The 12394-nt window shown below is 36.7% G+C and overlaps 2 protein-coding genes across 2 annotated transcripts in view; one reads left to right on the top strand and one right to left on the bottom strand.

Annotated features, from left to right (window-relative positions):
• Positions 1-1340, top strand: part of cacna2d3a (calcium channel, voltage-dependent, alpha 2/delta subunit 3a) — a 115343-nt gene extending 114003 nt beyond the window's left edge. The window contains 4 exon segments of the mRNA XM_043233407.1: positions 18-88; positions 91-129; positions 372-454; positions 802-1340. Coding sequence (XP_043089342.1) covers positions 18-88; positions 91-129; positions 372-454; positions 802-897 — 289 coding nt within the window. The 3' untranslated portion in view covers positions 898-1340.
• A 1183-nt stretch (positions 1341-2523) lies between these two features.
• On the bottom strand, positions 2524-10139 carry LOC122335513 (protein Wnt-5a-like). Its single transcript, XM_043233405.1, is given in 6 exon segments — positions 2524-3208; positions 3211-3529; positions 5331-5623; positions 6262-6509; positions 7802-7932; positions 9632-10139. Coding segments are annotated over 5 exon segments (1122 nt in total). The 5' UTR covers positions 7927-7932; positions 9632-10139; the 3' UTR covers positions 2524-3071.
• Between the last annotated feature and the right edge of the window lie 2255 nt (positions 10140-12394).

Here is a 12394-nt window from a genome sequence, read left to right as displayed (position 1 = left end):
TTATCCGTTTTTCCCAGATCATTTGTCATTCAGCAGATTCCCAGCAGTAACCTTTTCATGGTGGTCATTGACAATGCATGCGACTGCAGTGACTTGGGCCTGTCACCATGGACCCTGTCGAAATTATGTATATCCTTAATAAAAAGACAGTTTTTAGACAACTCTAGTTAATCCTTTATTTTAGGTCATCCTGGTACTTCAAACAATAGACCAAAGCAATGCCTCCTTTTTTCTTCTTCTTCTTCTTCTTCTTCTTCTTCTTCTTCTTCTTCTTCTTCTTCTTCTTCTTCTTCTCCTCCTCCTCTGTGCTCACTCTTTTCCTCTGTTTTGACAAATGTCCTTTGTCGTGTTTTCCCTTAATTTCGCTGCACATAACGAGTCTCTGAAATGTGAACGGCTGAAGTTTCAGAAGGACAGAAGGCGACCAGACACGTGCCACCCCTTCCATCATGAGGTACAAAAACAAACTGAGTTGAATAAATGGATGCTAATGGGTTTTAGCTGCACACCTGTAACAGAGGTACAGAAAACTATAACCATTTAGTGCAGGTGGATGTTCTTTGCACCCCAGTCCAAAATGTATCATGCATTATTTGCATTCGATTTTTTTGTAATAACCATTTTCAGGGACCGTAAGTGAATAATGAATACAACGAATCATATGTTGAACTTTTTTACGTACGTTCCGTTTCTGCAACTTCATAGGTGAACATTGGAATCAGTAGTGAATTGGTGACTTTCTAAAGACTTTTCGACAGTCATAGAATTAAGTCGTTTTGTCTCTATTTGATCCATCTGCAGGAAAACTCAATGGAGTGCGGTGGTTCTGAGGGCTTGACTCCATCGCTAACATCTACAGTTCTTATAGTCCTGATTGTCGCCATCTTTCCCAGGTGATGAAAACAGACTTTGACCCGTACTCCACCTTGGTCGTGCCAGTTTCACTTCGTCCAGCATGCAAAAATTGATTATATCATATTTATTTTACATTAAAAGACTAAACAAATCATCAAAGTCACTTAATAGTCAGCTACATAAAGAATTTTTTTTTCTTTTTAAAAATATTGATATTTTATGTATTTAATAGATAATAGGCAACATTTTACAAGGCTACAAGAGACTGATTACTGTGCTAATTAATTGAAAAAAAGTACAATTAATAAATATCTACAATTAAATATAACTGTGTCATAAAATCAGCATTCTTTTCTGAAATAAGTATTATGATTTTCAGCCAAACAACTGTGATAATGCAATAGTAAGTATAAAAAAGCTGATGTTCTAAATGAGCATTGCCTTACAAAAACATACTGCAGTTTGTATACTTTTGAAATAAAATCTTTAAAAATAAATACAAAGACAGCAAAGACGTGAATTGATGTTTTATTTTATTTGCCGCATCATTGACCGTATCTGCTTATGTCTCTAAAAATCTTAATTCCATGACCTCAGCGGGCTGGTTTGTCAGACCTCAGTCTAGTTGCAGGCTTTAGGAAGGTATTTCTTATTTGGTATGTTTCTCAAAACCTCATGGGGACCCTCACACTTGACAAGCTGTCAGATGTTGGCAAGAGCAGTAAAGTCAGGCAATACGCTGCAGTTTCAGAAATGTTTGTTTTATATATTAGCTCTTATGTAAAACCAAAGCTTCAACTTTTCACACTCGTGAAATAAGCACATGGAACCACGTCTGGGAACTATGCAGATCCATACCACATGATATATCACCAGTCACCCAGAGTTTAGGGTGTTTGGTGTTTTGCAGTCTAACTGAAATATTTCTACTTCTCTTCAACTCTTTTACCTTCTGCAGAGGTCACACCTCTTGAGTTTGGGGTGTAATTGATTATGAAAAAGATACATACTGTTAGGACTAAGAAAGAGTAACAGCACAATACTGGTGGTATAATGAACAGTCTTGGGCCTTTAGGAGTGCAGATGGAAGAAAACAAAACTGGAGGTATTTTGCATTGTGTGGAAGGATAGTGGTTTCTATCTATAGAAAGATCTGAATTCTTTGTATTTCTCTGATATAGTGGTTAGACAACACTTAGACAATACACAACACCACATCAGTAATGATTTTATTCATTTCTGTCAATGCAAAATTGTATTAATTCATCATTGTTGAAAAAAACTTTGAAGCTGGCTGCCTTTCATTAAAAAGGAGAGATAATTCATTATAGTCATTATAATTCTTAAATCTCCCTTTTCTGACAAAAATTCTTAATATATATATAAATAATTTTATAGCTTAATTTAGAAATGGTTTAATTCACCACTAAATGGTAATTTATGCATTAACTATAAAACATGCTGTTAAGGCTGCCATTATACATGCATAAATCCTTATGACTCCAGCTCTTCACGTTCATGATTAGCTCTTTACTAATGTTAAAGTAAATATGAATTCAGTATTACTACATGATTATTCATGTACCTTTATGTGTTACCATAACTACACTGGGGTGGATAAATAGATGCAAACATCAATTCTCTTTAATGACTTTATTAAACAGCGACTGCACAAAAATGTGAAGGTATTGTACAGAAATTATATTGTTTACTGTACACAACCTGTTGTATAAAATCTGTTCAATTTTAAATGAAAATCCACTAAGTGGGAAATGATATCAGACTAAACAAAACAGTGATAACTACACAGTAAATAGACGTTTTGTTATGCAGTTAACTCAGTTATGTTCTGAAGATGCCCCACCGATGCATTTGTTTAGAACCTGATCTAATTGAATTCAACCGCATTTATTTTTTATCTTGTTCTTTCTAAATCAAGAACATTTTGTAAGATCTATTAGCAATTAAAGCATAAATTTAGCAATAATAGAAACCGCTGACAATTTTAAACAGTTTCTCAACACAAGCCTTATTCTCAAACACAATGATCTTTTTTTGGAGATATTTTACAGGAAAACTTTTTTTGCAGCATGGTTTCTCATTTGAATGCACAGTGTACAGACTGAAGGACTCATAATCAGTCTCATAATGATATAATTTATTTAGTTTTTCCTTCTCGTATTCTTTCACATGCTCCCAACGCTTGCCTCGTGCTGCTACTTGCACACAAACTGGTCAACTGTTCGTGAACAGCTCTTGCATTTGACGTAGCAGCACCAGTGAAACTTGCAGTGGCAACGCTCAACCAGCTGTGTCTTGTACTGATCGTAACCTCGGCCGCAACACATGAGGCGCAGCCATCCATGCCTTCAGGCGTCTTGTTACAGAGGCGGCCCTGAGTTCCTAAAGAGCCGGTAGTTTTGTTCCCTACGCAGTAATCTGGACTGGGGTCGATGTACACCAGGTCATTGCTGGTAGGAGAGTTAAATTTGGAGTGAACTTGAACGAGCTTCCCACGGCTGTTCAGCCTCATGGCAGCGGCGCTGTCGTATTTCTCCTTCAGTACGTCACCCACCTTGCGGAAATCAGCCAGTTGCAACCAGCATGTTTTTAGGCTGCAGGAGCCGGACACGCCATGACACTTACAGGAAACATTGGCAAGATCCGATATTATCTGTGGTAGAGAAAGAGATCATTAGCTAAATAGAACTATGATAAAATGTAACGTGATTTTGTATGTCAACACAGTATTTAGTATTACCCTTGTTCCATTGACAAAAAGTCAATAGTGATGTTCTATTCTATTATTTTTAAGTATAAATTGGCAGAAATCAAGTGCTATATGTGGGTTATAAATGGACTACACCTTGGGCCACGTACACACTGTTAATTATTCGGGAGTGAATCCACAACATACCTCTCTCCACCATCCTGCAATGTCTGATGTAATAGCTAGCCGTCTGACAGTACACGCTCATTGAGTCCCGTGATATCATCATCAACAACCAGTTCTTAAAGTTGCTCAACATTTCTGTAAATGCGCTTAATTCTGTAGTAGAATGTGCTTGTCACTCCCATAAATTACTGAACTGTGTGTGTACAGAACAGGATTAAGCACTAAAAGGAAAACTGTCAACCGGATTTACATGCAATATGTACGTTGACCATGGTTTCTAGACTTACAACTTTTAGATTCCAACTTTTCGATATTTATGAAAAAAAAATTAGTCTCAATAGAGAATAAGGATTTGAAATGGGGCAAAATATCATTCTGAAATAAACTTTACATTTTGTGGCCTTAACTACTATGTATTTACATCAAAAAAATAAGTACAATGTACGTATTGTGTGCTTATTGTATTGCAAAACACTTTTGCTGCTATCGAGGTGGATACAGGTAAGGTTAGGGACAGGTTTAGTTGTATGGGTAGGTTTAAGGGTGGGTTAAGGTGTACGGGAATACTTGTGAATACTTGAATAAATGTAATTACAGGAATTAGTAACAGATTTAATTACATATAGGTATTTTTATAAACATAAGTACAATTTAAAAACATGTACACAATAAAGAGTGGATTGTACTAAATTATTATTTTAATGTAAGTACATCGCAGTTAAGGCTACCTAATATAAAGTGGGACCAAATGTTTTTCTCTAATACAGAATTAAAGGAGTAGTTCACCCCAAAGTGTAAATTCTGCCATCATTTACTCAGCCTCAATTTGCCAGTTTAAAAGCTAGAAATGAAAGCGGCTCACCCAGCATTTCACACGCATTACACAAAAAGGAAAGACAACAAGGACAAAAGTACCACGCTCAGTTTCACACTGAACAAACTTAGCACCGCAATGGGGGGCTAACGCCGCTTTCAAAGTACAGGTCTTTACCCAGGGTTAAAAGCGGTGTTAACCCGGGGTTAAGCGCAGTATGAAAACCCACTATTTGTATCAATAATGTAACATTTATGGTGTAATAATACCCAGTACATAGTTATTAAATTATAATATTGTTGTCTAACGCAGTACGTCATGTATACCATAACTATTAGAATAGTAGAATAGAACAGAAAAAATACAGTATAAATACTTCTAATTGTCCAAGTCATCACCTTCTTATCCCCCTATATTTTGCACATGTATTTCTTTTAACCTACAGGTAGGTTCGACTGTAAATTTTCGGTAAGTGTGCCATAAACACCATGTCACTAAAGTATTTTTGAATATTATTGAATGCAGAGACGTAGTTGTCTAGTAGTTGTCTACCCTCATCAATCATTTAGTAGTTCCACACCTGGATGAATTTCTTTGTTCTGCAGAACACAAATGAAGTTAATAACCAGGCTGTTTCGGGTCACCATTAACTTTCATAGGAATACTTGAGGGTGAGTAAATGATGATGATGATTTTATTTTAAGTAAAGTAATGTTAAGGAAAAGAAAACCATATATATATATATATATATTAAGAACGTCTTACCCTCCGTCCCGCCTCATTGTTATGAAGGTTCATCAGCAGTCTCGCACTCTCCACAGAACCTTTGGTGAAGGTTTTTTCCCGTTCGCGTGCATCCACAAACTCCTTGCTGAAGCGGTAGCCGTAATTGAGGTTGTCACCACAGCCGCCCCACAGCCAGTCTCGTGGCAGATCTTTAGGCCTCGCTGCCCTGCTGCAGCCACAGCTCGACAGCTCCCCCTCTCTGCAGGCACGGCTCACTGCGTTGACCACTCCAGCGGAGCTGATAGCGTACGTGAACGCTGTCTCTCTGCTGCCTGGGAAAGCAAACAACCAGCGCAGCGAATGATCTCGAACCTTTCTTGACTTTTTTACATCATCAATTAGTGAATAAAAACCATTTATTCTCTTTACCCTAATGTATTTATCGTAGGAACTTTTAGGAATTTTAGGAATTGCTGTAGTGAAACTGTTCTGTCTCATACATTATGTAGCCTTGCTTTCTCACAAAAGTAAAAGGGAAGGATTAAACATCAAACTGTAGGTGCATCACAATGATGAGTTCAGCAACGTACAATAAGCTCACCGACACCTAGCGGACATATCTTCTCATGTAAAACAAGCTATCGCATCTAATTGGACATACGTAGATCAGCATGTATGGAAACCACAAAAGAGACGTAGTATGTCTAAACAGAACATTGGGTTTCACAGCGGTGGGAAACAGCGTTTTTGAGCCAGACTGACTGCCTTGAAAAGTCACTGCTGTTGGAAATGAATTCAAAATTGAAGAAGATTTTGGTTGATTATAAAAAGGAAAGGAGCTATTTTTATTTAGACAACAACACTCAAGATGCCACAAGGTGCTTCTATGGCTTTCTGTCTATTTTGGAGCTAAACAGCTGTGATTATCATTAATTACTGTTTCATGGAAAACAGCTGGCTAAAACTGTACCTATCTGCATGACTCTGCCAAACACGGAGGAGTTGTCCACTGTGCTGCAGTTCCAGCGGCGGTTGCGAAACTGGTATTGGCATTCCTGGATGCCTGTCTTGGCGCCCTCTCCAATGAACTGCATGTGATCTTGATACAGCTGGCAAAGCTTCTTCTGACCTTTGGACAGTCCTGCTAGTTGACTGCACAACGGCTGTCCTCCTATGATATACACTTCTGGTATCAGAAGGGGATTCATCGCTAGAGACCTGGAAGAAATCCCATGCATGAGCACAGACGGTTAGCGATGAACGCGCTAAGAGCAACTTCACACTCGTAGCCATTTGATATCCCTCTATATTGGCATGGCTGTGATTCAGTCAACTCCAAACTACATTCTATAATAAAAAAGTTTTAGTTCTAAAATTGTTGTGGATTTGTGCATCCACCATGACGGTCGCTATGCTAAACGATCACGAGTGAGAGCTGCTTTTAAGCACTTCTTCATGAAGGGTCCGGTCCATGTACCTTACACTTTGTTTTTAATAAAATATTGAATTTTTCTTTTTTAAATGGAACATTTTACATTTTTATTATTGTGTGATAATTTTCTCCTTATGGTGTTGGTAGACTTTTATGCATCAGTTTATTTAGGCCACAACATTTTTCTCATAAAAAAATATTTTTGCACATGAAGGTAAAAGTGTTAAGTGTTGACTTTTATTGGTTGCCTGGTCTTTCTATAAAAAACACAAACTTTACTCTAACAAAGCATGCTCTTTATTCTAGTCTCAATTAAAAAACTGAGCGAAATATAATTATTTTGCCGTTACACTCAAAACTGAATTATTTTAATAGCTGGATCAGTAAATGAAGACGTTTTGGAAGGGCTCGGACCGGTAGTTCTGATAAGCTGTCCCGGCCTGAGAGTCTCGGGCCAGGGCTTAAATTCGAGGACCGTGCAGGGCTCTAGTCTGCATAACAAAACCAATTACAGACCAAAATGTGTGTTTTAGTTTGGCAAATATCACGTCCAGAGAGTATCGCGTTCTGGGCAGGCTAGGAAGGGAATTAAATCTGGAAAACGTGTACTGCGGTAATGATTAGAGTAAAAGCCTTTATATTTGTATTGATGTTATTAAAAAGATTTTTGTCCAAATCAGATTTGGGCTGCAGGCGTTTTTTCTGATTTCCCATTTTCATTTTTTTTGCAAGAAATTGAAAAACAAGTTGTTTATTTTTCAATATCGTACCTGTAATTGAATAATGACGAAAGTCATTTTTTGATTTTCTGAATTTTGAAACATTTGTGAATCATTGGTTTCAAAGCAGTGGTTCGGAGTGTGTATCAAACTGTCTAAACTGCATATTAGACAGGACATGTTGTATTTCAAGCATCAATAATCTGGGTTTTTATTTTTTTATTCCGAAAGTCTGCAGTATAAGGAAGAAATGGATCCTCACAGACATGTTACACAAAGAAACAATGTCTCTTGAATGAAAGAGACGCGTACATACTGCGATGACTTAGCATGTTGAAAAGAAAAAAAACAGCACATACCACCATGAGCTAGCTTCCACAAACACTTGCATAAAGAAGGCACAGAGGGTAATGGTGACCGCTCCGTGTCGTGAGTCCGTGACTCCGCTGCGCCCTGAGCTCATCAACTTCAGCTTCAACAGCATTCTGACCTGAAGAAACGAGACGAAGTTACATTTCGCTCAGCTGTTTACATGAAAAGCTGCTTTAAGCAGAGAGAGCCTAACCTGGGAAGAGCTTATACTAATCTTAATACATCATCTGTGTTAGGGGTATAATATCAAAATTATATCAGGCAGGCAGCATTTATGAAGGGTATTTCCCATCCTTTACTTACGTCGAAGTGTAAATCTATTTGAAGGTGGCAGAAGCAGCGTTATGTATAATTGGTCACTTCTCACAAAAGAAACCAGTTACCAGGGAAAGTAACTACTGTGTTACTTGCAAACAAATGCAGCCTTGCTGAGCGGAAGGTATTACAGATCCCAAAACAATGTGTGTGAACGTTAGAATAAATGCATAGAGCTTTTGTAACGGTCATCTTGATTATTGTCTTACTTTTTCATTTTATTTAACAGAACAACAGTAATATTACAATACTATACTGACTATACTCGTAAGGTTACCATGTTACCATAAAAATCACAGAAGAGTCAAAGCAACACTACAACAAACAAAACTGATCATGTATAATTGTTACACCTCCACCTGCATCAGGTTGCCATACTTCAACACGATTTCACTTGTGATTTTGAGTACACTAGAAGAATACCAATAACTGACAGACATTTTATGCAAAAGTTATGTAAAACCTTTCTGCCAAGAGGATAGCAGAGGCGTGACATCAGGGTTACTGTCACCCATTATATAATGTAACCTAAGTTAAACTATGTGTACATCATGTTTCTTTAAAAGCAACCACTTCCTAAATAAATAACTTTTATGAGCTTTTAGTGATTTCAAAACATAAAACAGAAAACCTGTCACCCGGTGTTATAACGTGTATAATTAAGTTCAACCACTATAAAACGCAAGCTCTAACATGCAGCATGTCTGCTCTGCTTAAGTTGTGCAAAGCAGACCCAGCGCATAATACAGTCCACAAAATCAAGCTTGAGAACCTTGAGACGTTTTAAAACAGAGACGTGAGACATATGTGAAAGCATATCTGTTTTGTCAGTTTCAAATACATCCTGATGGTATATGCTGGGTATTGATCCACTGATGGTTTAGAAGTGCTGCCACGGTCTGCAATATTCTGAAGAATAATACTTCTGGCTTCATGGGTAGATTTATAGATTTCCACAAACCAGACCCCAAAGTGTCTTTAACTGATTGTTCGTGTCACTTTAAGCAAGCATGATGATTTCATGCCTCCTACAGTGAGAACAGAATCGTGTAAGCTAAACTGATGAACGTGATCACACATCAAATGGATCATTAAAAGGTATATCCTGTTTTTTTCTTTTGATTCTTACGCACATATAGTTATGCTGAACCCTATGCTAAATTGCTCTGAAATGCATTTTCAGATGTGATAGTTACAAAAGTTACATAAGAAGAAGATGTGCGCCTTTCTGAATCAGCTGGATTTTTTCATGGATGCCATTCAGACTCAAAGATCATCTCTAAAGGGATTTTTAGTTAAATCTGTTTTTTGGGTTTTTTTTTTTGTGCTTCACCAATATGGAACTGTATAAAATGCTAACTAAATCGTAGTTTTGCAAATAGACATTTGGAAAAAAAAAAAAATAATAACATTTTGAATAAACGAAGAACAAGTCAAACCGAAACAGACTGTGCCGGTAGATGGCGTCAGGTAGAAAATAGATGGAAGTTTATAAAACTTACAAGACGTTTCTACACTGATGTCTGATCAAGTCGATGGAAAATGTAATTTAGAATCGTGTTGTATCAGTCCCAGGAAGACCTCTGCTTTGGGCTCTGTATGGTTATTAACAAAAGGTTTATTTAAAATAATAATAATAACACAGTCCCACTGAGATGATGATGATAAAGAATACTCCCAAAGCTGTGGCAGTTGTCTCGTGCTGGTTGTCTATATTTTTACATTTCTCACCAAGATCCATAAAAACTGAAAAAAAGGGTAAATCCACATGTCACGAAAACCACACGGGTTATTTCCCCAATGATATTCCAGGAACAATAAAATCTTCATTCTCAGCGCCCTCGATGAAATTAAACGTTATAGAATCTCCATTTCGAATTGATACGACGCTACTGATCCGCGAAACTCCACAGGCTCTCGGTTCTTGCTGAGTGGATGTCTGGTTCTGTACTGCTGTGTGATGAAGCGTCTCAGGAACCGTTGTAATCATTTGATCAAGCACTTTTTCATCTTCGCTACAAACTCCGCCTGTGATGCGCGCGGGAGCGCGGCGCGTGCACTTACACCGGGTTGATACCTTACCTAGGAAACATACAGCTTACTTAACCGTGTACAGTTTGAATTTGCTAACGTTTCCTTAGCCATACATTTTTAAAAAATTTAGCTAAGCATCTCCACACAGTTTACAAATATTTAAACTGCCTACAATAAAAACCTACCCTCTAAAGGTCTCATATTGTAACTGTTTATTAAGAGGGGAAAAGTGCAGATGGCGTAGAAATAGAGAAACGTTAAACATCAACTGCCACAATGACACTTTATATTAAGATATGATGGCCCTCTGTCATGCATTTGAATAGAATAGATCTTGAATAGATCTTTGTTGTTTAAAGCCTATTTTAATTTAACCCCACCCCAAAGTAAATAACTAAATGTGTGAGAGCATGTTACAGTACAACCACTGCTCCTGGAGTCTAAATCTAACCCTAAAAAAACACACCTGAATTAGATAATTAAGGTGTTAAGGATCCTTGAAAACCACGGGCAGGTTGGAACTAAAATTTGTAGGACAGAGGGTCTCCAAAAGCAGCTTTAAAGACCTTTGCACATGTTTTTGCTGAGAACTTTTGAAGCAGCTGGGAATAACAAAAAAACCTTTTGCATTAATTCCTGGACTGATACAGAATAGAACGGCCACAAATTTTTGTGGATGTGTTGAACAAAAAATGAGTCGACCTGTACCATTTTTAAACGCTCAGTATGATGGAGACTTTGCAAAGAAAATATGGTTAAATATGGTTAAGAACTGCTGAAATCGATATTAGACGAGACAACAAACTCATAACTGACCATTCTTCTGCTGATGAGCGTATGACTCCAGGTGGAGCCTAGATTCAGGGCTTAAAAGAATAGTTCACCCAAAAGTGAAATACTGTCATCATTTACTCACCCTCAAGTCGTTCCAAACCTGAATGAATTTCCTTGTTTTGCAGAACACAGAAGGAAGATAGTTTGAAAAAAGCTGTTTTAGGTCACCACTGACGTCCAAATGACTTCCACTTGAGGCTGAGTAAATGATGATAGAATATTTATTTTTGGGCAAACTATTCTTTTAAATTAACCACAAGACACAGATAAATATGTTTATCTCAATTATTAATCTTCTGCAATAATATCCTTACACATCTCTTACATTGTAACCCACACTTTCCTTCCATGTCTGTTTATTCTGTGATTGTCTGTACTGGACTGTAAACTGTTTCCTACATGGACCATTTTTTTTATTTGTTTATGTATTTTTTAACCTACCAAAAATAAACTATGAGGAAATTTATCAGAGGAAATTTAGACAGACTACTTTGAAATGTGTGTAATGTGAAAATAGCATTAAAAAAAATGTATCCGATGACTAGAAAGAGTGCAAAACTTTATTATAACTGTTTTTGGTATGAACTGTACTGACACATTAAGCTGATTTTTTGTATATTTCATATTTTGGCAAATATTGCTAATTATTCTTCTGCATATTTCAGTAAGGGACGTTATTTATGTTATATTAAGCCATACAAGTCTTAATACCCAAAGTTCCTTTTAACATTGTCATAGTATTTAAACATTTGCCAAGTAAAAGCCTGTCCATAATTATTAATAGCTTAAATTAGAAACTTATAAGTTAAGTTTACTTGGGAATTACCTGTTCATTTTATTGACTCTTATTTGTCAATTTTACTTTAGTAATTATTAGAAATATATTATGATTTATTGATTTTTTTTTTTACATAAGAGTCCAAGTTATCTTTTTAAAAATCCTGAGTAAACTATATTGTTCAAACATGTATTACTACTGATGTTTTCAATAAAACACTGACAGACAATTTCCTTGAGTACTTTTATTTGAATTCAACTCTTGTAAAAACAGATTAAACAAAGGGAATGATAAAACTAAATGGACAAAAATGTATGGACACATCCATTAAGATTAACTGCTGTTAGCCCAAAACTTGCCAAATAGTTCAGTACAGTGACGGAACAAACTTTGTTCTAATTTACATTAATAAAACCTTTTTAGAACATCCTGAACAAATGAGCAAATACAAAAAGTAAGTTTTAAACTGTCACACAAACCAGCAGACTGGCCAACTATCAGACTTACTTTAGTAGCTTTCTATGCCAAGAGCAAACTTTTGGAGAAGATTTTAAAGCATCCAGCCCGAGAAAGATTTTCTGCAAGACTTCAAATGTGTTTCTCAGCTTAAGTTCAGGGA

This window comes from Puntigrus tetrazona, unplaced genomic scaffold (genome assembly GCF_018831695.1).
Source record: "Puntigrus tetrazona isolate hp1 unplaced genomic scaffold, ASM1883169v1 S000000798, whole genome shotgun sequence".
NCBI classification, from domain to species: Eukaryota; Metazoa; Chordata; class Actinopteri; order Cypriniformes; family Cyprinidae; genus Puntigrus; species Puntigrus tetrazona.
This window is presented reverse-complemented; position numbering and strand designations above follow the sequence as displayed.